The sequence below is a fragment of the Balaenoptera acutorostrata genome, chromosome 20, assembly GCF_949987535.1.
Source record: "Balaenoptera acutorostrata chromosome 20, mBalAcu1.1, whole genome shotgun sequence".
In the NCBI taxonomy this organism is placed as follows: domain Eukaryota; kingdom Metazoa; phylum Chordata; class Mammalia; order Artiodactyla; family Balaenopteridae; genus Balaenoptera; species Balaenoptera acutorostrata.
Window position 1 is genome coordinate 21189670 of NC_080083.1, and position 27820 is coordinate 21217489.

Here is a 27820-nt window from a genome sequence, read left to right on the forward strand (position 1 = left end):
TGATTACAGAGGTTATTGGTGCCCCGTAAATTTTGCACCCAAGGTGTCTTTCTTGCCTCACCCTACTTTTGGTCCTGAGAAACAATGACACATTAAAATAATGTTTTATTCCATTTCAAAACATTGCAACAAGTCATTCTGAAATATGAAAATCTTTATTCAGAATACCATCCTCTTAGCCAAATTTGCCGCATTTTTAAAATGTTTCTAGGGACTTCCCTAGTGGTCCAGTGGTTAAGACTACGCTCCCAACACAGGGTGCCCAGGTTCAATCCCTGGTCAGAGAACTAGATCCCACATGCGTGCTACAACTAAAAGAGTTCGCATGCCACAACTAAGGAGCCCATGTGCCGCAACTAATAAGCCAGTGAGCCTCAAATAAGGAACCCCCCTGCCGCAACTAAGACCCGGTGCAAACAAATAAATTAATTAATTAAATAAATTTTAAAAAATAAAATGTTTCTAGTCCTTCACAGGAAAAAAAAAAGAATATCTGAATATTTATAAGAACTTGGCAGACAATGCCTGGGGAATTTTTGTTAGTTTGATGGTCAGTAAGTTCATATAATATGCAGCTATCTTTTATAGCAAACTCTTATGAGGACTTGAGTTGTTATAGATAAAAGTGGTTCGAGAAGTACAAAGCCCTTGACTGACAAAGCGATGACGGTTCAGCTCATGTTTGCCTGGAATTCTCTAATCAGCCTCCCTACCTATTTGTCTACCTCCTCCTTTTCCTGCCTCATGAGTTCTTTGCCCAACCCCAGGGTCTCAGATCCTGTTCAAGGCCTCCACTCCAGATCTGGGGCCTTTTAAGGAATTTCGATCCTCAGTTGGTTGCCTGTGGTTAAGGAGGGCCGACTGTACTACGCCATTTTATATAAGGGACTTGAGCATCCATGGATTTTGTTATCTGCGGGGGTCCTGGAAAAAATCCCCTGTGGATACTGAGGGATGACTGTATATATATCCTCAAGGTGGAAGGCTTTAGGGTGGGAAGACACTTGAAAACCCAGCTCAACTGTCTATTTTTACAGACAGGAATCTGGGGCCCAGAGAGGTGCTATGACTTGCCCAAGGTCACACAGCTAGCATGTGGCAGAATCAGCACTCAAACCCAGGACTTTCAAATCCCATCTTGTGCTCTCTGCCCACAACCTTCAACCTTCCTGAGAACCCCCTGCAACTTCAGATTTCCCTAAACAGATAAACGAACAAACAATGCCAAAACCATATTCAAAGAACATTTTTAATGGAAAAATAATTTCCCATATGAAATCACTTCACTTCTGTTAGAAGAGAAACTGAGACATATAAAAATTCTAAGAATTTATTTGAGCAAAATCTGTTTGAATTGGGCAGCGTGAAAACATAAGTGGTTAGGGGTACTCCACCGACAGGAGCTAGGAAAAAGACTTTTATAGAAAAGAGGTGGAAGCAAAACAAGGGAATTATTTGATTGGCTATAGCTGAAGCAGTTGCATTATTTGGGAAAGGTTCGTTAGCTGTTTGTGATTGGTCATCCTTAAGGTTCGATTTCTTAACATTGAGGCATTACAGGGTTAGGTTTTGCTTTGTTTTGTGTTTTTTTAAATTGAAGTATAGTTGATTTGCAATGTTGTGTTAATTTCTGCTGTACAGCCAAGTGTGGTTTGGGTTTGCTTACTTAGTCGCTTAGGCATTGAAGCCACCTCCTTGTTTAATTAATTTAACATTTCCCTACCTTTTTAAAGTCCTTATCCACAAGCATATATACACAGGTTTATTTTACCATAAGTGCAATCAGAGTGAACCTGTGATTCTGTTTCTGCTTACCAATGTGTTTTCCAAGCTTCTTCTGAGTCTTTTCATTTATGACTTTAATGGCTGCAATATATTTCATCCAGTCGGTCTTTTTTTTTTTTTTTAAAGCTATTTTTAAATTTATTTATTTATGGCTGTGTTGGGTCTTCGTTTCTGTGCAAGGGCTTTCTCTAGTTGCGGCAAGTGGGGGCCACTCTTCATCGCGGTGCGCGGGTCTCTCACTATCGCGGCTTCTCTTGTTGCAGAGCACAGGCTCCAGACGCACAGGCTCAGTAGTTGTGGCTCACGGGCCTAGTTGCTCCGCGGCATGTGGGATCTTCCCAGACCAGGGCTCGAACCCGTGTCCGCTGCATTGCCAGGCAGATTCTCAACCACTGCGCCACCAGGAAAGCCCTATCCAGTTGGTCTTTCTTGCAAGTTACTCTGTTTCTTGTTTTGAATTATATTCTTGGGCTATGTTCCCACGAGTAGGATTACAGGGCAAAAGAATATAAAGACGTTTTGAAGACCTAGTCCTTGCAGCAGCCCCTGCACTTGGCTCCTGGCCAAGGCCTGTGCAGCCGGACTTCCCTCATGACCTTCATTGTTTCCTCCCCACTTCAGGCGGCCAGAAACCTCATTGTCCTCAGCCGTGAGGAAGCAGGGGCCGAGAGGATCTTCCAGAACAACGGTGTGGCCCTGTTGCTGCAGCTTTTGGACACTAAGAGGCCTGAGCTGATGTTGGCTGCAATACGGACCCTGTCGGGCATGTGTAGTGGCCACCGAGCTAGGGTGAGGGCAGGGGCGGGGTTCGTGGCACGGAGGGCTGCCGGTCCGAGGACCTGGCGTTGCCCTGTGGGCAGGGCGTGGCTGGTATGGATAGACCCTGATACATCGTCTAAAGTGTCTCCCCTCAACCTTGGTGGTATGGCCCCAGATTCAACAGAGATTGATCCTCTTATTTTTTCTTTGAGCTGGCAATGGGTCTGACTAAACAAAGATAAGTTTCTTGAAAGTGGTTTATGTGGAAGAGCTGAATGCAAAGGTTATGACAGTTTACAGTTTTTCATACTAACTCTTCAAAACCCAGTGTGCATTTTACCTCACAGCACATCTCAGTGTGAACTCGCTGCATTACACGTGTTCAATGCCTCCCCTGTGGCGAGTGGCTGCTGTATCGGATGGAGCAGCTCTACACCTCTGGAAAGGGGCATGGCTCGTGTCAAGGGCCTTCCCAGGCCACGGGTCCCATGAGGCATTGGCTGCCTGGTCTTCTGTCCCTACTGCACGGGGCAGCGATCACCCACTCCCTAACCTGCAGGGCAGCTGGAAGGGAAGGGCAGCCAGCTGACTGTGCTCCTTGCTGGGGGCATCTAGGCCACAGCGATTCTCCACGCAGTCCGGATAGACCGAATCTGCAGCCTCATGGCCGTGGAGGACGAGGAGCTGCCTCTGACCGTCTGCAACCTGCTCCAGGCCATCATCGACGCTCTGTCTGGGGAGGACAAGCGAGAGCATCGAGGGACGGAAGAGGCCCTGGTTCTGGGTAGGAGACAGTTTTCAGCCTTGGTTCAAGGGGGTGGAGGCAAGGAAGTGTCAGTTACCACCTCAGACTGGGTGTTCCGTGCATGTGGAGGTGGCCTGGTTATATTTTTACATTTATTTTCTGATGATAAAAGTAACAGAGGCACAGCTGCATAATTTACAACAGCTAAAAGGTGAAAGCATCCCAAGTGTCCATCGACGGATGAACGGAGAAACAAAATGTGGTGTCCATCTATACAGTGGAGTATTGTTCGGCCTTAAAAAGGCAGGAAATTCTGACACATGCTACGACATGGAGAAACCTTGAGGACATTATGTTAAGTGAAATAAGCCAGTCACAACAAGACAAATACTGTATGATTCCATGTATATGTGATTTCTAAAACAGTCAAACTCATAGAAACAGAAAGTAGAATGATGGTTGCCAGGGGCGGGGGAGGAGGAAATAAGGAGTTGTTTGATGGGATAGAGTTTCAGTTTTGCAAGGTGAAAAAAGTTCTGTGGATGGATTGTGGTGCTGGTTGCACAATGGTGTTTATGTGCTTAATGCCACTGAACTGCATACTTTAAAATGGTTAAAATGGTAAATTTTATTTTATGCATGTTTTACAACAATTTTTAAAAGTAACAGGGGCTTATGGAGAAATGTGGAAAATTTTAGAAATATGTAAAGATGAAAAAAATCCCAACAACCTGTAATCACCCCTCCAGATAACCACTACTATCACTGCCATGCATATTCTTCCAGTCTTTTTTCTTTTTTCTATGAAGTATTTTATTTATTTTTTAATTAATTAATTAATTATTTTCTGGGCCTGCGTTTGGTCTTCATTGCTGCGCGAGGGCTTTCTCTAGTTGCTGTGAGCGGGGGCTACTCTTCATCACGGTGCGCGGGCTTCTCATTGCGGTGGCTTCTCTTGTTGCGGAGCACAGGCTCTAGGCGCGCGGGCTTCAGTAGTTGTGGCTCGCGGGCTCTAGAGCACAGGCTCAGTAGTTGTGGCGCACGGGCTTAGTTGCTCCGCGGCACGTGGGATCTTCCCGGACCAGGGCTCGAACCCGCGTCCCCTGCATTGGCAGGCGGATTCTTAACCACTGTGCCACCAGGGAAGTCCCCCTTCCAATCTTTCTTCTATCCATCCATATAAATATCTATTTAACAAAGTTGGGATTCAGCTATGGATATTTTTGTGTTTTTCTCCTTTCTGAGCATTATATTACTATTGCATACCGTTTAATATTCTTTTTTTTATTTTTTTATTTTTATTTATTTATGGCTGTGTCGGGTCTTCGTTTCTGTGCGAGGGCTTTCTCTACTTGCGGCAAGCGGGGGCCACTCTTCATCGCGGTGCGCGGGCCTCTCATTATCGCGGCCTCTCTTGTTGCGGAGCACGGGCTCCAGACGCGCAGGCTCAGTAGTTGTGGCTCACGGGCCCAGTTGCTCCGTGGCATGTGGGATCTTCCCAGACCAGGGCTCGAACCCGTGTCCCCTGCATTGGCAGGCAGATTCTCAACCACTGCGCCACCAGGGAAGCCCCGTTTAATATTCTTAGAGAGGATTCCTTTTTACTTGAATAATTATTAATTTAACATTTGTCTCATTCCTGCATATATGCACATACAAACTCAGGCTTCTTCCTGTATATCCAGGTCCTAGACATCATTTTAGAACTTCCTGCTCTGGCTCGGAAGGTCACAGAGGCAGGTTCACTCATAGAAAGCTTGATCTTAAATAATTTCATTACATGCCATTGTATGGATATATCATAACTCATCAATCAGCTCTATATTGTTGGAGATTTAGATTGCCTTTAATTTCATACTTATAAAAAAACACTTCAGTAGCCATTCTTAACATAAACCTATGTTTGCATTTGTAATTATTTTCTTGGAACAAATTCCTAGAAATGGGAGTACTAAGTCAAATGCTATGAACATAACTAAAGCTCTTTCACTACCTTACTTTCGAACTCCTTTTGAGAGGGTGCATCAATTTTTACTCTCACCAAGTGATGATAAGAGTTCCAGCCTCAAATCATTCTCACCAGATTCAAATACAATCATTCTTAAAGATATTTTCCTATTCAGTAGGTAATAATTATGTGTTTGAATTTTAAAAATTTATGAATTAGACATTATTTTTCCTTATCCTTATTAGCCATTTGGATTTCTTTGTCTTCAAATGGTTTGTTCATGTTGTTATCTATTTCCTCTGTTGGAGTAACAGTGTTTTTCTTATTGATTCCTAAGAGCTCTTTGTGTATTAGTAATTAACCCACTTGGGGTCTTGAATTCTTGATGTGGTTCTGACTTACTATGGTAAGGATCCTTTTCTGCACTAGAATTATTGGAGGGTCCAACATGGCTTCACTCGGATGGCTGGTGGTTAACTGGAGATGCTGGCCAGGGTATCTTGGTTTTACTCCTTGTAGCCTCTCTGGTGGGCAGCTTGGGTTTCTATGTAACATGGTGGCTGCATTTTGAATGGACAGCCCCAACGTGTAAGTGCTTTTAAGCCTCTGAGTGTACCGTAAGGTCACATGAGCAATCCAGGGCCAGTGTGGGAGGGGACTCCCCAAGAGCATGAATACTGAGAGGTGTGGTTCATTGGGGGCCACAACTTCCTCCGGAGGGAGTGAGCTGTTGGACATCTCTGCTAAAGAATTCTTCCATATATTGATTTCAAATCTGTCTCCTTGTGGTCCCACTCACTTCTGGTCCCAGTTCTGCCCTGTGGAGCCTCACAGAATAAGTCTGTTATCTCACGCTCATGACATACTTTTATCTGAAGACAAGCTATCATGTACATTTGTGTCTTTCCTTCTCCAGTTAGATAGCCCCGTTCCTTCATCATTTATTTATATAACATGGCTTGGAGATCTTTCCTTTTCTACCTGCCTGCCTGCTTGCCTTTGGGCTACAATCTAGAATGAGGACAAAAATCTCCAAGTTCCAGAGAGTTCAGACGGCAAAAGCAGGAGGAGGCATTTGCCTTTAAGATCCCCAGTGGGCAGGGAAGACCTGGCATCCCAGGCAAAGGCTTGAATTTCAGGCTCCCAGCATGTCTGAATCTGCGGGGAGTAAAATGTCTGTAAGGAGTGTAAATTTCCTTTCTGGAAAACAGTTAATTAAATCAGTGTATTAAAAACTGCACGAAGCACCTTTGGATCCCTGCCCATCGTTGCCTGGGAGTGAAGAACTTTCTAAGAACCAGAACTGTTCAAGAATGGAATGGGCTGCCATAGAAGTCAGTGTTCAGAGTGGCTGGAGGACCCCTTGGGGGTGTTGTCTAGAGATCTCCCTCCCTTTTTTGGAGTGAGATACTATACTTTCCTGGGAAATTCCAAAATCTGGGAAGCAGTGGATTCAATATTTCCAGAGTCCTTCCAAGAAGCCTCTGCCATCCCTGGTCCTATATACCTGAGACGCCCTGGTCCTCTCTATTTACCCCTGTCCTCTCCTTCCTCAGACACCAAGAAGGACCGGAAGCAGATCACCAACCACCTGCTTGACATGCTGGTCAGTAAGAAGGTGTCTGGCCAGGGCAGGGATCAGGCCCTGAACCTGCTCAGTAAGAACGTCCCCAGGAAGGACCTCGCCATTCACGACAACTCACACACCATCTATGTGGTGGATAACGGTGAGGAGGTGGGAGGGTCTGGGGCTCATGCCAGCCTTTCCAGTGGGCACCAGGGTACCAGGCAACCAGCAGATGGTGGAAGGGGTGCGGCTCTTGTCTGGGAGAAGTCTTCATTCCCAACTGAAAAGCCAGGAAAAGTCATTAGCATATTAGGATCCACCAGTGGGCTGGTGAAGGTGTAGGTCCAGGCTCTGAATTCAGGGCCTGAACACACCCACAACACACTCAAAAACATCTGGGCGGAGTTTCCTGACAAGCGAGGCAAGTGCCAAAAGAAAAACAAACAAGACTCCACCAACAAGGGGTAGCGTTCCTGAAGTCTCAGGATGGCAAAATACAGGCCTTCCAGAGGGAGAAACGGCACCAGTGTAACATTATACAAAGTCCAGTAACAATGTTCCAAGACATAGTCACTAAATATGTCAGCTCCAGGACATCACCCCTCTCCTAAATCACCTTGTTCAATCGTTCAAGAATCATACCTGTGGCTTTATGATCTGCTGTGATAAATTCTCCCACAGGTATAATGACATATAGACCAGACCTTGTTCTAAAAGGTTCAAGTCAGCTTTTAGCAGCTTTACCATTATTCTCTTTTGATATAGCACTTCCCCTGTTTGGTTTTCACAGATCTCAGCAAAGTTCATGTGTAAGTGCTTAGACTTGAACAAATTACTCTAGTGCTTTAACCCTCCCCCTCTCAACACCCTCCCCCCCATCCCAGTTCTGGTCTTCTCTGCATATATTACAAAGGCTGGGCATTGACAATCGACTTCTCTCTGTGCTAGGATTTAGGCCCAACCGCACGGTTTATGGGATGGGGGGGTGGGGAGCAATATCTGAAAACTGGGCTGAAGACTTGCAGGGTAGGGGAGCCACCGGGATGTCAAGCCTGAAGTAAGTTTTTGGGTTCAGGGAGGGGCAGACGTGGACGAGGAGGAGGTCCAGAGTGTTCTAGCAGAAGAGAAATGAGATGCTCAAGGCAAGGGCAGAGCGGAAGGGAAGGGTAGGGGGTGAGGCTGGGGAGGTGGCGCTGGTGCATCTGATGAAGGCCTTTGAGAGCCAGGCTGGGGGCTTTGGGTTGGTTCATCAGGCCCCTTCCAATGACTCTCCAGGCCTCCCAGTGCTTTTGTGTGTGTGTTAAAATACACAGCACAAAATTTACTGCCAGGCACTTTTATTTTCGATTTTTACATTTTTTAAATTAATTTTTATTGGAATATAGTTGCTTTACAATGTTGTGTTAGTTTCTGCTGTACAGCAAAATGAATCGGCTATGCATATACATGCCAGGCACTTTTAATTCCCTGCCACATCCAGAGTTTCATGCCTCCCAATGTTTACCTAGGATGTTCCCCCTCCCGTTTACCTGTCCCACCCAAGGTCTGACCAACTCCTAGCCACGTTGGATAAGCTACGTGCTGCCTAAAGGCGGGCCGCAGAGCTCTGGTGATAAAACAGGACTGAGCGAGAAGGAGCGTTTGTGAGGACAGGGCCCGGCAAGCATCTTATACTTGCTGCTGTCTGTCCTGCAGGCCTGAGGAAGATCCTGAAGGTAGTGGGGCAGGTTCCAGATCTGCCGTCCTGCTTGCCCCTGACTGACAACACCCGAATGCTGGCCTCCATCCTCATCAACAAGCTCTACGACGACCTGCGCTGTGACCCGGAGCGGGATAACTTCCGCAAGATCTGCGAGGAGTACATCACGTGAGTTTCCTGGATGGTCGAGTAACCGAAAGTGTGGGACCGGTTGCTCTAAAGCCGGTAAAGAGGCAAGGCTGGTGGAAAGGAAAAGTTTGCTTTATTTTGGAGGCTGGAAACCTGGGGGTGGGAGGAGGGCAGATGTCTGTCCAAAGGCTGACTCCCCCCACTGCCCCACCAGACAATCAGGGGGCAAGAGCTTTCATAGACAGAGGGAGGCGGCTACAGGCAGAAACAGCACAGTCAGCTCTGACAGTCATCTTGAAATTAGTCATGCAGTGGTCGGATCAGTATCATCTTGATTGTTTTAGGTACAGTTAAGTCTTTAGTTCCAGGGTCAGTTTGTTCCCATTTCTTTGAGGCCAGTTCTCAGAATTGTGGCAGCTTATGTCACGGCTACAGCCTGGTCATCATGTAGTTAACTTCTTCCACCTGGTGGAGGTTTCAGTATCTATAAGACAGCTCACAGGATACGGCTCAGAATATTATCTATAGCCCTTGAGGGGAACTAAAGGCCCTGGACTTCGCTTAATGACTATTTTTATTTGGTCTCCTTTGACTGCTTTCCTTTGTTTCTGCCTTTTCTCACTTCTCTGATTAAACTTGTTTGGCTAAAGGTTTTCCACAGACAAAAGGCAGGCTGAGGACATGGAGGGGGAAGGACCATAGGGTCCTGCTCCATTTCCGTCGGGCTCTGTATTAATCATTGACGGCTGTGTAACACATTACCCCCAAATTTAGCAGCTTAAAACAAGTATCATGTGTTATCTCACAATAGGACAGCAGTTTGGCCAAGAGGCAGCTGGGTAGTTCTGGCTTTGGGGCTTACAAATGACAGTCACATGTTGGCCTGGGCTGCCGTCATCCAAAGACCGGACTGGGGCTGGAAGATCTGCTTCCAAGATGGCGTGCTCAAGTGGCTGGCACGTTGCTGCTGGCTCTTGGTGGGAGGCCATGGTTCCTCCCCATGTGGATCTCTCCTCATGGTAGTTGGCTTTCCCCCTCCTTTATTCCAATGATCCTCATACTTGGAAACTATTCAGATTTCTGGGACCCCCCCGCCACCCCATGACCCAGTAGTCTGGGTTGTGGCTCAGGAAGCTGCATGTTTAAAAAGCACCAGGTGAGTCTTGGGAGGGTGAAGACCCTGCCTTCACTCTGCTTTCCTTTCTCAATTCCACGGGTTGGCAAACTTTTCCTGTAAAGGGCCAGAGAGTAGGTTTAGGTTTTGTGGGACACGTAGGTCTCTATCACAATTTTTTTTTTTTTAAAAACCTTGAAAATGTAAAAACTGTTCTCAGCTTCCTGGATTTGGGTTCCAGCGAAGTTGGCTCCATCCTATAGCTTCTCCTGATCCCGACTTTGTGTCACTTAAAGCTCCTCAGGGCTTCTCCGGTCTTTTTCCGACCTCAGCTTCAGCGTCCCGGTAACTATCTCCCAGCCAGTCCCCGTTTGAACGAGGCCCCCTCCTGGTCAGACTGTACATGCTGCCTCTGAGGTCACCTGACACTGAGTGGGTAGGGTCACCGCCTTCAACAAACGGTGCCTGAGGCTGCCACTCCCCTCCCCCCTCCAGGGAGGTGCTTCATCAGGGGCCAGGGGCTGGGTGGAGGTTCAGGCACCAGCTGGCATAAGGAACCCGTTTAAAGGGCAGACCCCAACTAATTATGCAAGGCTGGTTGCCCGGCACTGAGTGGGAAGAAGATGAGGCACAGGACACGGATTCTCAGAGCTGGAGGGGCGCCCGGAGCTCCCAAGGCTGATCCCTCTCGCCCAGAGGGACTTGCCCAGTTACCCAGCCAGAGGCAGATGTGGGCCCGGAGCCCAGGTCCCTTGACTCTTGCTCCACGCTCTCTTCTTTCATTTATACACATCTGCATTTGCACGGTGCACATCTGCCCGGATTCCCCACATCAAATCAACCTGGGCAGATCACGGAAGGATCAGAAGGTGTGTCACCTCTGATGTCCTCACACAGAGATCCTTCCGTAGAGTAGATGATAGTAGATTTTGAAAGGAAGGCAGAACCTTCAGGCTCTTCTAGTCTACCCCTCACCCCTGACTTGTTAGGGGAAGGGACTGGACCAGACAGGGGATTGACTGGCTCAGGCTACATCGTGACTCAGCTACACGGCAGAGTCAGGTCGTGCGGCAGGCATCACGGTAGCCCTGTTGTGCTGTGGTGGCTGCTGTCCTGTCCCACCAGACACCCCAGCTTCTGGGAAGCCTGTTGGCTGACAGCTCTCGCCTGTCACCTCTCTTTGGGGACTTGCCTTGGCTGAGGACAGCTGTTCACCCTTCTCAGGGCAGCCAGCATCCAATGACTTGTCCCTCACCCCGACTTGGAACAACTTTGAAGGGTGTCTCGGCTCTGGAACTCTTCGCAAGCTGAGGCTTTGTCATGACCGCATCTCAGTCCAGTGCCTCCCTCCATCCAGGCCTGATTTCTTCCCTTTCCCAACAGGTGTTGATCCCAAGAGCTCTCCCGAATAAACTTCCTGAGTGTCAGTCCCCATCTGAGTGTGCTTCTTGAGGAACACATCTATGACTTCATTTATCCCCATCGTAACTCTGAGAAGTAGTAGTGCTATCCTCAGTTTCCAGATCAAGAAGCTGAGGCTCAGAGAGGTTCAGTGAATTGCCCCAGGTCACACAGCACATGAGTGTTGGATCTAGGATGCAAAAACAAATCTGTCTGTCCCCAGATCTCACACTCCTCCCACTCCCCTTGGCCAGTTCTCTTGACCACGCTGGCCCTCTGTTTTAGGGGCAAGTTTGACCCCCAGGACATGGACAAGAATGTGATTGCCATCCAGACGGTGTCAGGGATCCTGCAGGGCCCCTTTGACCTGGGCAATCAGCTGCTGGGACTGAAAGGAGTGATGGAGATGATGGTGGCTCTGTGTAGCTCAGAGCGTGAGACGGACCAGCTGGTGGCCGTGGAGGCCCTCATCCATGCCTCCACCAAGCTCAGCCGTGCCACATTCATCATCACCAACGGCGTGTCACTGCTCAAAAATATCTACAAGACCACCCAAAACGAGAAGATCAAGATCCGCACGCTGGTGGTGAGTGCGCTGGGTACCAGACACTGTGCCGGGCATCAGGGACACCAGAATGAATGAGACGTGGTCCCTGTCCTTGAGGAGACCATGCGCTAAGCACCCAGATCCACCCACAGGCCCTTGCAGATCGGGGTGATAAGCAGGAGGCTGTGAGAACGTGGATTCAGGATGGGGGACCCTGCCACGTAACCCTAACAATGATCTCCTCAATGCTTTTGAACGACACAAACACTGATGAGCTTTTGTCCACCAAGTAGTTTCACTGCAAACTCCAAAAACTCAAGTTTGTTTCCTTAATCGGTTTCTATATAGCACAGTTAAACCTGCTGCATTGTTTCCATTTTCATTTTATAGAAATAACTTCTTTTTTCTTGACAACAATTACAGTGAAGATTTGAGTCATTGATCTGTTTGTTTGGTTTTTTTTTTTCGTTCCTATCAATTAAAAATAACTAATTTTAGCTTCTGCCATTGTGAGTTTTCTCTTATGGAAGACATTTTTTTTCCTAGCAAGAGTCCAAATTTTTTCCTGGGTAAAAATCTGCACATCTGAATCTGCCCCCCAACAAAAATATGATTTCACAGACAGTTTCTGTGCCATAAGTTTATCATTGTGGTTACAGATATGGTTAGTATTATCCTGTGCTGATACTTCAAAATGATAGACACAAAACATCTACGTGGGCAAAATGGTGGGGGAAAAGGGTAAGTTAAAAACCTGCAGCTTTGTGGGCATCTACCCTAACCTGGAAGCCTCAGGGAAGGCATCTCGGAAAGGTGACACCTGCCCTGAGTTCTGCAGGATGCAGAGAGGTTTATCCAGGCAAAGAAAAGGGGCAAAGTGTTCCAGCCACAGGGACCCGTTTGAGCAAGGCCTCGTTCCCAGGCCTTGGTGTCTCTGATCCTACACATCCCCCCTCCTCCCCAGGGACTCTGTAAACTTGGCTCTGCGGGAGGCACAGACTATGGTCTCAGGCAGTTTGCAGAAGGGTCGACAGAGAAGCTGGCCAAACACTGCCGCAAGTAAGGGGGTCCTATTTCCCCAAGCCCACCATCTTCCCTCGGGGATGTGCCCTAGTGGATGCCAGATCCTAAAAAGCCGCCCACCTGCTGCCCTGAATTGCTTCACTCTTGCCCCAGTCCCAGCACCCTTGCCTCCCCTGCCCCAGGTGGCTGTGCAACACGTCCACAGACACCCAGACCCGGCGATGGGCAGTGGAGGGCCTGGCCTACCTCACGCTGGACGCCGACGTGAAGGATGACTTTGTTCAGGACATCCCTGCCCTGCAGGCCATGTTGGAGCTGGCCAAGGCAAGTGTGGCCCTGGCCTCTGGCCTCAGGATCTGCTGGATTCAGGCTCATGGGGCTGTACGCTGAGCATGGGAAATCAGACCCCCCTGTCCTCATCCTGACTCTACCCCCTAACTCTTCCTGTAAACCTGGGTTGGTCATTCCCCTCTGTCTGGCCCTCATCTTTCCTGACTGTAAAATGGGCTCAAAACTCTTCATGCCTTCCAGGCAGTGGGAGGATGAATAAGATGAGGGTATTTTTTTCCTGAGACCCGCCCCCCTCCCCCCCGCCCAAGGGAGTTGAGGTTTTTGAGGGACCGAGGGGCAGTACCTGGCCTCTTCTGGGCCCCTCCCTCCATCCCAGTCCCTCCCAGATGCCCTTCCTCCTCTGCTGGGCCACCTCCCCCCGCGCCCCTCCTCTCCCCGCTCTTTCCCGCCACTGAAGGGTGGAAGTGTGGGAGGGAGTTTCCACCAAAGGGTGTCCAGCTCCCACCCTATCCCAGCGCAGTCTGATGGAAAGCCTATGGGACTGGGCTTTTGAAAGGGGCACAAAGCAAAGAGCGCACTGAGAGGACTCCCGTTCGTGCTCTGGGGTGCTGTTGAGGGGAGCAGAGCCTGTGTGAGCAGAGCCAGTTCCTCTCCCTCAGGGCCACGCCAGCCACGCTCCTCCCAAACCAGCCTGCCTGTGAGGGAGCCTCTTGGAGGCAGTGGTTTGTTCTCAGGTTTCCTTGCTGCCTGTCCCCTCCTATCCCCCACCTCCTGCCTCCAGACCCCTGACAAGACCATCCTGTACTCGGTGGCCACCACCCTGGTGAACTGTACCAACAGCTACGACGTCAAGGAGGTCATCCCTGAGCTGGTGCAGCTGGCCAAGTTCTCCAAGCAGCATGTGCCCGAGGAGCACCCCAAGGTGGGGAAGGGGATGACCGGGAGTGAGGGGGGGAAGCTGTACTACCGGACCGCCAGAGAGGTGGGAAGGACAGTTAGTGATGTTCAGGCGCCATGCCTGTGTGTCTGGGAGGATTTGGTGGAAGACGCAGAGGAATTGAAGAGGATCACGGTCAGTTTCCCTCACTAGGTGGCACTTGTGTTTTTTCTTAGTGTTAATGTTCTGTGGAGGGGGAGGAGGAATTGACAATTTATAGTCGGAGAAACCAAATGGAGCCAGGATGAACGTTTTCCAGTTTATGTTGTTGATTTCATGGACATCTGACAGTTAGTTGTATTTCATGTTTTCCACATTTATACAAATTTTATTTTCTGGGATATCTGGATTTGGGGATATGGGTGCTAAGTACGAATAATGAGAAGTGGAGGGACAGGGGATCAGGGGCAGCCCAGGTGTCACAAATCCCCTTGGGACCCTTCCCACAATGATTCCCTGCACGCAACGGCATACTTTGTATGTGGTTTGTATATGACTATATATGCATTGTATTTCCAGCCAATAAAACATTTAGATTTTTAAAAAAATGACCAAAGTCATATAACCATGTTGCAAAACAAACACAAATGTGACAGTAGAGAAAAGAAAATAGCTACTTGCGATTACATCATCTCCCTCTGAGCACTATTGTCATTTTGGTGTGTTATATCACCTACCAGAGGCTCTTTATTCCTGTGTGTTTTAAAAAGAATAGTTATAATCAGGGGACCTCCCTGGTGGTCCAGTGGCTAAGACTCTGTGCTCCCAATGCAGGGGACCCGGGTCTGACCCCTGGTCCGGGAACTAGATCCCACATGCTGCAACTAAGAGTTCGCATACCGAAACTAGAGATCCTGCGTGGCTCAACTAAGACCCAGCACAGCCAAATAAATAAATAAATAATTTAAAAAGAAAAAATAATAAAAATAGTTATAATCAGAATGTAGTTATTATTTTGTACCCAATTTGGGGAAAATACTTTAGATGTTTTCCACACTGCTATGTCGTTCTCTGAATCATTTTTTAAAGCTGCATAGGATTTCACACAGGCAAGGGTGTATAGCACGTTTTGCCGCCATGAAGTTTTAACGTGGCTTCTAGAGATTGCCTCTTCCCAGCCACCCTGAGGATTATCTGTAGAGACTATTCAACCCTGGGGCTGACCCAATCCACTGTTAGGTCAGCTTTATCGGCTCTCTCTCCCCTCCCACCCCTGCTTACCCACCCCGCCCCCATGCATAGCCTAATGGAAAGCTAGCCTTCTGCAAGGAAGTAACATCTAGGTCATCTAGGGTTTTGGATGGTCTTCCTTCTCTTTCGGGATTGATTTCCTTGCCATCTTTTCATCTCCCCAGGACAAGAAGGACTTTGTGGACAAGCGGGTGAACCGGCTTCTGAAGGCTGGCGTCATCTCAGCGCTGGCCTGCATGGTGAAAGCAGACAATGCCATCCTCACTGACCAGACCAAAGAGTTGCTGGCCAGGTGCGGCTGCAGCAGTTCAGGGCTGGGGTCTGAGGGGCCTGGAGGCAGGAGGCTGGGTGGGGAGACAGAGATGGCACGGGTGGGGAGTAAATGAGGGAATGAGCCATTAGGGGTCTGAAGAGGAGGCTGATGGGGGTCAACACTGAAAAGTGACCCGGCGGGCAGGTCATCACAGGGGCAACTTTGCATTGGGAGGAAAGAGGTCACTGTCCATTCTGCTGACCTGGTTCCCAGGCCCTGAAATGCCAAAGATGAAAGGCACGGTTTCTGTACAGCCTGACGGGAGGCACACAGGCTCACAGTTACCACACGACGCGGCAGGTGCCATGATGGGGGACATACAGAGGACAGGCTGGAGCACGAGCAGTGGCCCCCAACTGGCCAGACTGGAGGGCAGGTGGCTAGGCAGCTAGGAAGGCCTCCTGGAAGATGTAACAACTCAGGAGAACCCTGAAGGAAAAAAAGGAGCCACTCAAATGCAGCAGAAGGAAGGGTTCCAGGCAGAGGGAACAGCGTACGCAAAGACCCTGAGGATGGAGGGAGAATGAGTGAATGAGGACGGGGTTCTCCAGGGAGATGTCTGGAGCATGGAGTGCACAGGAGAGAGTGGTGCTAGATAAGACCAGAGAGGACGGCAAGGGCCGGAACATGGTGGTCCTGGGGTGCTTCCATGTGGAAGAGTTTCTCCTGGGTGGTGGGCAGCAGGGAGCCATTTGGTATCTCCCTAAACAGGGATGGGGCCGCTGCTTGCAGCTACATCTGGCCTCACTTCCTCCCCAGCCACTTATGTCCATGGCAGTATCTTCCCAAGGTTAGTTCTGGGGCACGTGCTCACTGGTAGCACTTCCCAGAGTTTCACTGGGCCTGCTGATGCCTGGGGAGGGTGTGCTCATGCACTGAATGTCCTTTATCCTTGCTCTCCAGGGTATTCCTGGCACTGTGTGACAACCCAAAGGACCGAGGTACCATTGTGGCTCAAGGTGGTGGCAAGGTACATTGGGTGGGCTAAGGGGTCCTTGCCATCCTAGAAGGTGCTTCACTGGGGAGCAGCACACTTGTGTATGTGTGTGTATGTCTGTGTGTGTGCGTCTCTCTGTGTGTGTGTATACGTGTCTGTGTTTGTGTGTCTCTGTGTGTAATTGTGTCTCTGTGTGTGTCTCTTCATTTGTGTACATGTGTGTCTCTTTGTGTGTGTATGTGTGTGTGCACGTTCTTTGCCTGGCCCAAGAATAATGCACCCCCTGCCCCAACCCGACCTCTGGAATACAGTCATTAAGGTATCTGTGCTGTCGGTGCCTAAGTCTATGAAGTGTCATGGGATTTACTGTGGGATCCCATTTATCCTCCTTGTTACTGGAAGGAACCCTGGTGCAGATAGAGACCGTGGGCTTTGCTATAGACGGCTTGTCATCAAGTCCTTGATTGTCCCCTTTTTAACTGCGCAACTTTGGGCAAATTACTTAATCTCCCTGAGCCACAGTTTCCTCATCTGCAAAACAAGGGAGAACATCACACACTCACTTTCCAGAATGTCACAAGGATTAGAGAAAATACACTTAAGTGTTGGCTCATAGGAGGTGCTCAGTGAATAGCCGCTATTACGATTAGGTTTGACTTAGAAAGTAAAAAATGATTGATTTATTTTTCCAAAAGCCACATGAACGTATGGATGGGTGGGGAAGAGGGTGGGCAAAGATCTCCATGTGTGCTGGGAACCAAGGGGAGTGAATCCGTGATTAAGAATTTAACTGTTTTCCATGATGCTCAAGAGTTGACTCTATTACAGAGTCTTCCTGAACTTCTGATGGAACAGACAGCAGTTGGGGAGGGAGGCTGGGGAGAGAGGCCTCTGTATATCTGTGACCGAGGAGTGACTGTGCCTTTTCTTGCAGGCCCTGATTCCCCTGGCTTTGGAGGGCACAGACGTGGGCAAGGTGAAGGCAGCCCATGCTCTAGCGAAGATCGCTGCAGTCTCCAATCCGGACATCGCCTTCCCTGGGGAGCGGGTAGGTGATGGGGGCGGTGGGGTGGTAGTGATGGGAGGAATCTGCTCCCAGGGGCCCTTCCCCTTGTCACCCTACCCCTGGCCTGGGAGGGGGCGTGGTGCTGCCACAAAGAGGCCATGAATTGGAGGTGCGTGGATCCCAGGCCTGGCTCTACCTCTGACGAAAAAGGCCGTCCCCTTGGAAACTCAGTTATCTCATCTGCGAAGTAAAGGAAATAATCCCGCCCCTCAGGATCATTGTGCAGATTGAATCAGACAATGGGTGGGCACGTGCATTGGAAATTCTAGAGCTGGGCACCTGTAAATGACTGGGGGGACATGGTCTCTACCTGACCACTCCTTGACGCCTCCCCCCACAGGTGTACGAGGTGGTGCGGCCCCTTGTGAGACTCCTGGACACACAGAGGGATGGGCTCCAGAACTACGAGGCTCTCCTAGGCCTCACCAACCTGTCTGCGCAGAGTGACAAACTGCGGTGAGTGGGGCGTAGAGGGAGCAGGGGTGGAGAGAGGTGTCCCACGAAGTGTTGGTGGAAATGTCACAGGTACCGTGTGTGCTTTTCTCTGAGGACAGGCTCGAAGGCAGTGGGTAGAAATGACCGTGGGAGGGATTTGAGCTAGCACTTGGAAAGACCACAGTGAATGTGCAAAGCCAAAGGAGACTGGAAAGACATTTCTCTCTGAAGTAGTAGAAAAGATATCAGGTGGATGGGTGGGGATAAAGTGTCCCCACCCATCCCCGGAAGCAGGGGGATGGTGGGATTGGGTTGAAATTCTTTTGATTGCAAGTGGCAGAAAACTCAACTCCAACTGGTTTAAGCATAAAGGGAATTTAATGACTCAGGTCATTAATGACTCATCTGGGATAAACCAGATTCAGGTTCGGCTTGATGCAGTGGTTACAAAGCTGTCCTAGATCCTACATCTCTCCATCTCTTCTGTCTGTATTGTCTTAATTTTCAGACAGGCTCTTCCCCTCTCTCATGATCACATGAGGGTTGCTCCAGACTTCACATCTTCTTGGCTTCATCTCCAGCAGGAGAGAGAAAGACACTCCCCAGCAATAATACAAGAGAATCTCCAGCTGGGTGACATGTTCATCCCAGACCCTGTTGCTATGGCCAGGATGCTGTGCTATGTCATTGGACGCCCCTCCTGGAGCTGGGGGTGGGATTACTGCCATCTAAACCATGCTGGCTGAGGATGTGGAATGGCCCTTGGGTGGCCAAAACCCCAAATGCTCATTACAGAGGACTCAGCAGCCTCTCTTCTTCCACCCCTCACACCCTAGGCAGAAGATCTTTAAGGAGAAGGCCTTGCCAGATATTGAGAACTACATGTTTGAGAACCATGACCAGCTGCGGCAGGCAGCCACCGAGTGCATGTGCAACATGGTGGTGAGCAAGGAGGTGAGGGGGCTCAGGATGGGAGTGATCAAGGCGTGGAGAGTCGGGCCACAGGTCAGGGCCTGGCGCTAGATTGGGGGCTGTTACAGTGGTATTAAGGCAACATTTTGTCAAAGAACCCAGGAATCCCTGAATCTTTCCTAGATGACAGCCTCCCTCCCTATAGGGACCCCGAGAGGAATATAATGCACAAAGGAGACAAAGGAAAATACACAAAGTAATATCATCCCTAGCTGTGGCTTTGACCCCAAAGCTTGGGCTGGATGGTGTAGAAGTCCCATTTCACCAAGTTATTTACTAAATAATCTTATAGCAAAAAAGATATGAGGCCAGGGCCTCTTAGATGTCAAGAGAGGCTAGACCACTTGGATCTGTTGAAGCTCCACATATATAAAAAAATGAAGAAATGCAAAAACAGTCACAAACGATTTTAGAATATGTTAAATGTTAACATTTAATGAACGATCGCTGTCTCCATAGAAACTGCAATGCACTATAACTGTGTTCGTCACAGAATAATTATAGGATTTGTAAAAATAAAATGAATTCAGAACACATCAATGGCTTCATGGTCTGGTACTGGGATAAATTATCACCATATGATGAATGAATGTCTCCTTCTTTCCATCCTGGCAGAGCACTGCTGTGCCTGTAGGTAGAACCTCATCAGAGGTAACAACAGGGTTGAAATCTGAGGCCCTTTGTTAACATGACAACCAGGGCTAGAGGCCGAGTGTGAGATCCGCTCTGTTGCCCCTCAGTTCTTAACTCAAGTCTTGGATGTTCTCACTGTTATAGGAGGAAAACCTGATCCATGAGAGCCTTTTAAAGTCAAAATAAATAAAGCTACCACAGTCCACCAGGGAGCTGGCCTGAGGCTGGGCTGGGGGCCTGGCAGCCACGTGGGAGAAGAGAGTGTATCCAAAGACAGCAGAGGGGAGAGTGATGGGATGGGGAGCAGCCTCCCCGGCGGGGAGCACCAGCTGCGACAACAACCCGAATCAAAATGAACAGTGGTCCCAACAGGAAAGAAGTTCATTTCTCGCTCACATCATTTCTCGCTCACGTTGGGATCAGGTGGCTCGCTTCCAAGCAATGACTTAGGGATGCAGCCATCTTCAATCATCAATAACTATACCCCCCCTCCAAAAAAAGAACTGTCTCTCCCTCTGCCACCTTGAGAGTGGTCTCCATTCAGACGGGGAATGGGGAGACAGACCACAGGAGAGACCCCTGTAGCGCTCCACTATGGTGGCCTGGAAGTGACACACATTACATCCATTCATGTTCTGTAATGAGAATGAGGTCATGGCCGTATTTAGTGCAAGAGATGGGGAATGCAGTCCTTTTGGGACAGCTGCTTTCCAGTCACACCTGTGCCCCGTGAGGGGACTGCGCTGACTGTCAGTATACTCTTACCTCTGAGGACCACTGCTCCAGCTTCAGGGAGTTGTAGGTAGAGGTTTATAACCTGGGCAGCTGTGACCTTTGACCCCTCTTGGCGTTCCCTTTCTAGGACACCTCACCCAACAAAATGCCCTTAAATTTAACCAACCAGATTTTACTATAGAGCAGAGGGGTGGGGAGGGTCAGTGTGCTTTCAGACATGTCAGGGCCCTGGGCCCTGGGAGGCTCTTCTCCTGGCTTTTGGGTGCTTGGGAAGCCTCATCCCTCACCTGGTGAATGGTACAGCAGCTCGAGTACCATGTAAACTACCCAACTGTCTGCTGCTCTTGCCAAGCCTCTGTGCCTTCAGGGACTGCAAAGTCATTTAACGGCAGACCCTGAAGGCCCATCCGTTGTGGGAGAAACAGTCCAGGCTTCCCCAAAGGGAAGTGAAACATGGCTCTTCAGGCAACATCTACCCTTCAGAAGTCTGTGCCTGCCCTTTCCCCAGGGGTTGGAGCGCTGAATGCAAACAGAGGCGACAGCGAATGCTATACAAGGAACCCCTTATTCTCTTTAACCTTTTAGCTGGAGGACTCTGTAGCACGTTCATCTAGCTAGTCAGAGAAGACTTCCTGGAGGAGGAGGTGTCATGGGTGAGCTGCTCAGAGAGAAGCTCTGAGGGATCTTTGGGTCAGAGAATATGGCTCCAGATGCATCTTTCCCTCTCCAGGCTGGGCAGGTGGGGGCATTTTTCTCTGAGCCATGTACCCGCCTCCCACAGGTACAGGAGAGGTTCCTGGCTGATGGGAATGACCGGTTGAAGCTGGTGGTGCTGCTCTGCGGGGAGGATGATGACAAGCTGCAGAATGCGGCCGCGGGGGCGCTGGCCATGCTGACGGCAGCGCATAAGAAACTGTGCTTCAAGATGACTCAAGTGGTGAGAGCGGGCCCTAGGGACTCCGGGGAATCCCCCCACCCCCAGCCCACACTGCCCTGCATGATCCTCTGGGGGGGAGGCCAGCCCCTGTATCTGTTCCTACCACTTAAAGAGAGGAGACTCTATACGCTTCGACCCCTTACACTCATTATTTGGACTCCCTAAGTGTGCTAACTCACTTTGGTGGTGCTTATAAGTCATTTCTTAAGAATAATGACGATAATAATAATAGCACTAACTATTGCCGTGGAGCCCCTGAGCTCCCCAAGAGAAGAATGGATGTGGTTGGGTTACCATCCACAGTTTGGCGAAGAGGCAGCAGATTCTCTTAAGTTCACGTGATGACCAGACCCTTTGTGGGACTGTGGCCATCTCAGCAGGTGTAATAAGAGTGATACTGACACAGCCGCAAACAAGGGGATGCAAAATGAAAGTTTCCTTATTGCACCAAACTGAACTTAGTTTGTGGGCATCACATTCACTGATGGTGAAAAATGTAAACATCTCAAAAAAAATGTAAACATCTCAATTCAAATATTTTAAAGCAAGTCTGCTTCAAAGGCAGGCTCTTTTAGATAGCCAGCTTAAGGCAGGTGCGTGTGTGTGTGTGTGTGTGTGTTCTCTAAATTCCATGGGGGCTTATGCTGTCCTGGCACCAGGGGAGGGGTCTCTCTCCTAGATGCAGCTCATCCTCCTTGGTCCCTGGCCTTCAGCACTTTCCCTAAGGCAAGTTTTTCAAAATTGTAAGATGTGTAAGAGTCACACGGAGGGCTGGTTAAAACACTTTCCCCAGATATTCTGACTGAGTAGATCAGAGGTGGGGTGCTTCCAGCCTGGGGACCAGAGGCTGCTGTCCTAAGGCAGCTTCTGCTGAAGTTACTGGTCACACATTTCTGTCACCAGGCCCCGCAGGGTGCTCTGTGACTCCTCCACTTACTGTTCTCCAGGCGCTGCTCTAAGTGCTTGCACCTATTATGTCATTCCATCTTCCCAACAACCCTGTGCAGTGGGCATGATTATTATTATCCTCATTTACTGATGGTGAAACCGAGCTCAGAAAAGTAATAGCCCAACACCACAGAGCCAGTTAGATAGGAGAGGACTGGGATCCTTCAGGATTGCAACCCACTCCTGGCCACTTCTTCCATCTTCTCAAGGGGCTCAGAAATCCTGGCTGCATTCCTGTCCCAGGGAGCGATAGGCACTAGACCCATGATCAATTACACATCAGCATAAAATCTTTCCCTGAACCCTACCACAGCTAGCTGAACTTTCCTTTCCTTTCCCTGTGGTAGGATACAGTGCAGAGTTTACAATAGTCTGCTTAGAAGCTCCAAAGAAATAATTTGCCTTTTCTTCCTCTGTATCTGTCTCCCCATCTGATAGCGGTGTATGTAGAAAGGTATCCCTGCTAACTACTGGAGGGTAACAGGTCTGAGGAAGCAAAGGGGAAATTGTTGGATTAGTGCCTAAAATCATCATTCCTGTCCACTTCTACTTGATGGGCTCTTACTATGCTCTAGTCATAATGCTAAGCTCTTTTCATGTGTCATATCATTAGATCATCACAATATTATGAGGTAAGATAACAGATGAGGCTCCTGAGGCTTGGAGAGGTTAAATAATTTAGCGAAGGTCATACAGTTGGTAAGTGGATGAGTTGGGACCTTAACACTAGTCTCTCTGACTCCAAAACCGATACTGATAACTATTCTCTTCTGTGTCTGTTGAATGTTGTAAGTGTCAAGCCTCCTGGTTCTATTCTCAGCTCCACTTCTGTCTCCCGGGGGGTGATCAGAGTGGTCTAGAGTCCTGTCTCCCCCACGTACAGTAGTTGGGCTGCTTCACAACTGGGAATGGAGGAGAGAGACGGAGGAGGGGTGGAGGAGAGGGTACATGCCAGACTCCAGTGTTAATTCCAGTTGAAGTCAGGGCTGGTGGAGTGCATGCCGAGGGCATGTCTCTAAGGGGCACCTGGGTTGGCAGAAGCAGGCGTTGTGCATGCGCCCAGGGTTAGAATCCTCCAGTCTGAACACCCTCCATTCCCATCCCACTCAGGCATGCAGTGGGCCTGTCCCTTTGCTTCTCAAGATGCTTAAAAATTAAATGGATGTGTGGATGTTTATTCTCTACTATTTCCAGATGTGTGACCGTAGCTAAGTTACTTCCTCTCCTTGAACCCCAATTCCTCCACTTATAAAATGAAAAGGATTGGATTATTTCAAGTTCCTTCTAGTTCTTCAATTCCTGCCCTGGTCCTGGTAAGGAGATGGGCATCACCCAGCTAGTCCCAAGGGGCTCAAGTGGGCATATGCTGAGTCCCATACAGATAACCAGATGTGTGCTTGCCCTTTCAGAGCTCAGGATCTGGGCCTGGCCAAGGCCTTCTGTTTATCTTGTCCAAAATCTCCTTTCTCCATCCCCCCACTGATTCCTCCAATCCTTCCTTATCCTCCTCCCCACCTTCAGACGACTCAGTGGTTGGAGATCCTACAGCGGCTTTGCTTGCATGACCGGCTGTCAGTTCAACACCGGGGCCTGGTCATTGCCTACAACCTGGTGGCGGCTGATGCTGAGCTGGCCAAGAAGCTGGTGGAGAGTGAGCTGATGGAGATCCTGACTGTGGTGGGCAAACAAGAGCCGGACGAGAAGAGGGCAGCAGTGGTTCAGACAGCTCGGGAATGTCTCATCAAATGCATAGATTATGGCTTCATTAAACCAGTGTCTTAGACAGGGGCCCAGAGGGATGCTGGGGCTGCTCCTGTACTGTGCAGAGTTCTGAGCTATGAACTCCTGGGGTGTCAGTTCAGCTAGGGATCATAGCAGCGACCATGAAGTCTCCATATAAAAGAAGGATCTGATTGTCCCGAGTTGTGAATCTCCCCCTTCGCTCTAGGAAAGTTTGCATGTTTCATTAGCTCTCTTGTTCCTTGCATCTGTCATGTTTCCCAAATTCCTAGAATACTTTTCATCTGTGATTAGGAAGACAGGTTGGATAATTCTTTCTGTACCCATTCCAGAGGCCAGGATAATGGGCTGAAGTTCTTTATATTTTGGAAAATGGATTGTGTGGTAAAGTAGGAACTAACAGGTGTGTGAATATAAACGTTAGTGCTGATGCATCTGGATGCTGATCTGTGCTGGTTTTTATATCCTCTCTCCCATACTGTTTGAATAAGGCTGCCTAGAACTGCATGTTTCAGCTGTAGTGCCCTGTCCCAGCCCCACGTCCATTCCCATCACTCAACTACGATGGAAGTACAGTTTATGTTCAAGAGTATGACATGATTTTTGCAATTTACTTGGGGAAATCTTCTAAGCAAGATGGATGTGATGAATATAAATAAGATCGACTCATAGTACTTTAAGCAAAAAAAAAAATTCATTGGTTCATATATCTTGTCAATGCAGGGAAAGGTCTGACATTGTTAGAACCAGGGCTCAAATGTTGTCATCAATATTCTTTTCTGTGTGAGGGCTTTTATCTCTCTGTCATCCCCCGTGTCGTATCTTGGTTTTAATTTCCTCTGGGTTGGGCTGAATTTCTGGCAAGCTCTTTTCATCTGGTGGGAAAGATAGTGCCCAGAAGCTCCAGACTTCCACGTTTGTTTGTTTTTTCCCGTGGTTTGTGGGATCTTAGTTCCCCGACCAGGGATCGAACCCTGGCCCTCAGCCATGAATGTAAGGTGTCCTAACCACTGGACCGCCAGGGAATTCCCACATAGTTGTTATAGCTCATAATTATGGAAGAGGAGAGAGAGGACCATTCTTAATAACCCATCGACATTCCCAGAGATAACTCTGATATGTGTAGCTTGTATCACATTTCCATATATCACATTAACAGCACGAAGAAGAAAAATAATATGATTATTTCAATAGATGCAGGGAAAACATTTGATAAAATTAAACAACTCATGATAAAAAAATTCCAGTAAACTAAAATTAGGAGACTTCACTAGTCTGATAAAGATTATCTACATAAAGGCTACAGCCTAAATGATACTTAATGATCCCCCTGAGATTAAGAATGAGACACAGGACTTCCCTGGTGGCACAGTGGTTAAGAATCCTCCTGCCAATGCAGGGGACGTAGGTTCAATCCCTGGTCCAGGAAGATCCCACATACCATGGAGCAACTAAGCCCGTGCGCCACAACTACTGAGCCTGTGCTCTAGAGCCTGCGAGACACAACTACTGAGCCTGTGCACCACAACTACTGAAGCCTGCACGCCTAGAGCCCGTGCTCCGCAACAAGAGAAGCGACCACAATGAGAAGCCCGTGCACCGCAACGAAGAGTAGCCCCCGCTCACCACAACGAGAGAAAGCCTGCGTGCAGCAACAAAGACCCAGCGCGGCCAAAAAAAAACATAAAACAATACTTGCTATTACCAGTTCTATTCGGCTTTGTACTAGAGGTTCAAGCTAGTACAATAAGGCAAGAAAAGGAAATGAAAAGCAGAAAGATTGAAAATCAAGAAGTAAAACTTTCAAATTATTCACACAACAGGACTGTACATGTATACATGTACATGTGTACAGAAAAAATTTACAGATAAACTCTTAGAAATAATAAGTGAATTTAGATACAAGGTCAATTTAAAAAATTAATTGTATTTCTGTATACCTGTAACAATTAGGAAATTAAAATGTAAAAGATGATGCCATTTACAATAACAAAAACTACATCAAATACTTAGGAACAAATCATGTGAAAGATGTTGAAGGATTCTACATAGAAAACTATAAAATATTATTGAGAGAAATAAAAGAAAACCTACATAAATGAGAGATATTACCATGTCATGGATTGGATGACTCAATATTAAATTGGGGATGTATATTCTCTCCAAACTGCCATATAGGTTCCATGAAATGCTAATCAAACCTGAGCCTTTTGGGGGACAGACTGAAAAGTTATTTCTAAAGTGTATATGAAAATGCAAATAATCCAGAATACTTGAGCAAACTACTTGAACAGGCATGTCATAAAAGAGGCCAATAAGTATATGAAAAGATGCTCAACCTCACTAGTCATCAGGAAAATGGAAAATAAAAGTATTATGAGATGCCACTATAGACATTAGAATGGCTAATATTAAAAACACTGACAAAAATCAAGTGTTGGTGAGAATGTGGAGTAACTGGAACTCTTATACATTGCAGGTGGGAATGTAAATTACTACAACCACCTAAGAAAATGTACTTGGCAGTATCCCTAAAAGTGTTAAGCAGTACCCACTAAAATAGCCAGCAACTCCTAGGTACAGAGTCAACAGAAATACATACTTATGTGTGCCAAAAACCGTGTACTATACAATGAAAGAAAACATTTTCAATCACAGCTCCCAAGTGCAAATAACCCCAATGTCCATAGAAAATAGATAAATTGTTCCATCCTCATACAGGAGAAGATGATACACCAATGAAAGTGAATAAACTACTACTACATACAACAATATGGAGGTAACTTACATAACATTCAGTGAAAGGAGCTGGACCTAACACCATGTACTGTATAGTGAATGATTCCATTTGTATAGGTTCAAAACTAGGCAAACTAGCCTATGGTATTTAGAGTCGGGATACTGTTTACAGTACTTGTAGGGAGAAGGGAGTGGATAGTGATGAGGAGGGACCCTAAGAGAGCATCTAATTTTTGGTCTGGATGTGTTCACTTTCATCAAACTTACGACTTATGCACTTTTCTGTATGTTTCATTTTTAGAGACTTAATTTAGAAAGTAAATGTTTTTCTCTTAAGAGTGTGAGGATTACATAAAAGAATGGATCTTAAGCACCTGTTTCGTAGCATATGAATACTCAATTAGTTCCCTTCCTTTCATCTGATTAATATTCCCTGTCCCAACTGATGGATCTGTACTTCAACAGGTCACTTAGGGGAACAGGGGACTGGTGAGTAAGCCAGTTAACATTTGCAAATTCACCCAAGGAATGGCAGACACCTGGCCTCAGTGTGTTTAGGAAACAAGGGTTCTTGGCCAGGAGCTGGAAGTGGTGAAATGCAATAACATCTGTTCTTCGAGATTCCAAGGCGGAGTGGCCGCAGGGCGCCAGGTGAGAGCCCAGGTTGGAACTGGGATTGTACTAAACCACCCAGGAGCCCCCACGGTGCTGCTTACTCTCCCAGGAAGTGCGGGCTCCCATTACATCTCTTAGTTCCCGCACCAGGGATGGAATCCTCGTCCCCTGCATTGGAAGAGCAGAGTCTTAACGACTGGACCGCCAAGGACGTCCCCCCGACTACCTCTCTTTGCAGCCTGCTTCCCTCGCCCTTCTCCTTCTTGGGCCTGTTGGAGTGTCTGGGCCGGGCCGTGGCGCTTGAGTCTGGCACATCGCCAGCGCCCAGAAAATAGTGCTTGATTTTGTATTCTCTGAACCGCAAAAACACCTGCACCTGTCACCATCTGCAAACTGCAGCGCCTTGGGGGAGCTAAGAAAGTCTGCCTTAGACAACAAGTACGCTTTAAGAATTTCATCAATAAGAAAGGAGGGAAGGAAGGGAGGGAGGGAGGGAGAGAGGGAGGGAGGGAGGGAGGGAGGAAGGAAGAAGGAAGGAAGGAAGGAAGGGAGGAAGGAAGGAAGGAAGGAAGGAAGGAAGGAAGGAAGGAAGGAAGGAAAGGGCGTGGTCTTTA

General features: G+C 48.1%; 1 protein-coding gene across 4 annotated transcripts in view; it reads left to right on the forward strand.

Moving 5' to 3' along the window:
• UNC45B (unc-45 myosin chaperone B) overlaps positions 1-24286 on the forward strand; it is a 29205-nt gene extending 4919 nt beyond the window's left edge. For 3 of the 4 annotated variants that reach the window (XM_007190188.3, XM_007190187.2, XM_007190190.2), the window contains exons 6-20: positions 2407-2574; positions 3160-3328; positions 6794-6964; positions 8500-8671; positions 11433-11733; positions 12659-12753; positions 12900-13041; positions 13790-13930; positions 15301-15428; positions 16353-16419; positions 17321-17434; positions 17793-17908; positions 18724-18841; positions 21009-21164; positions 23634-24286. In XM_007190188.3, coding sequence (XP_007190250.1) covers positions 2407-2574; positions 3160-3328; positions 6794-6964; positions 8500-8671; positions 11433-11733; positions 12659-12753; positions 12900-13041; positions 13790-13930; positions 15301-15428; positions 16353-16419; positions 17321-17434; positions 17793-17908; positions 18724-18841; positions 21009-21164; positions 23634-23894 — 2319 coding nt within the window. In that variant the 3' untranslated portion in view covers positions 23895-24286. The other variant, XM_057535261.1, reaches the window with a different exon arrangement.
• Positions 24287-27820: the final 3534 nt, after the last annotated feature.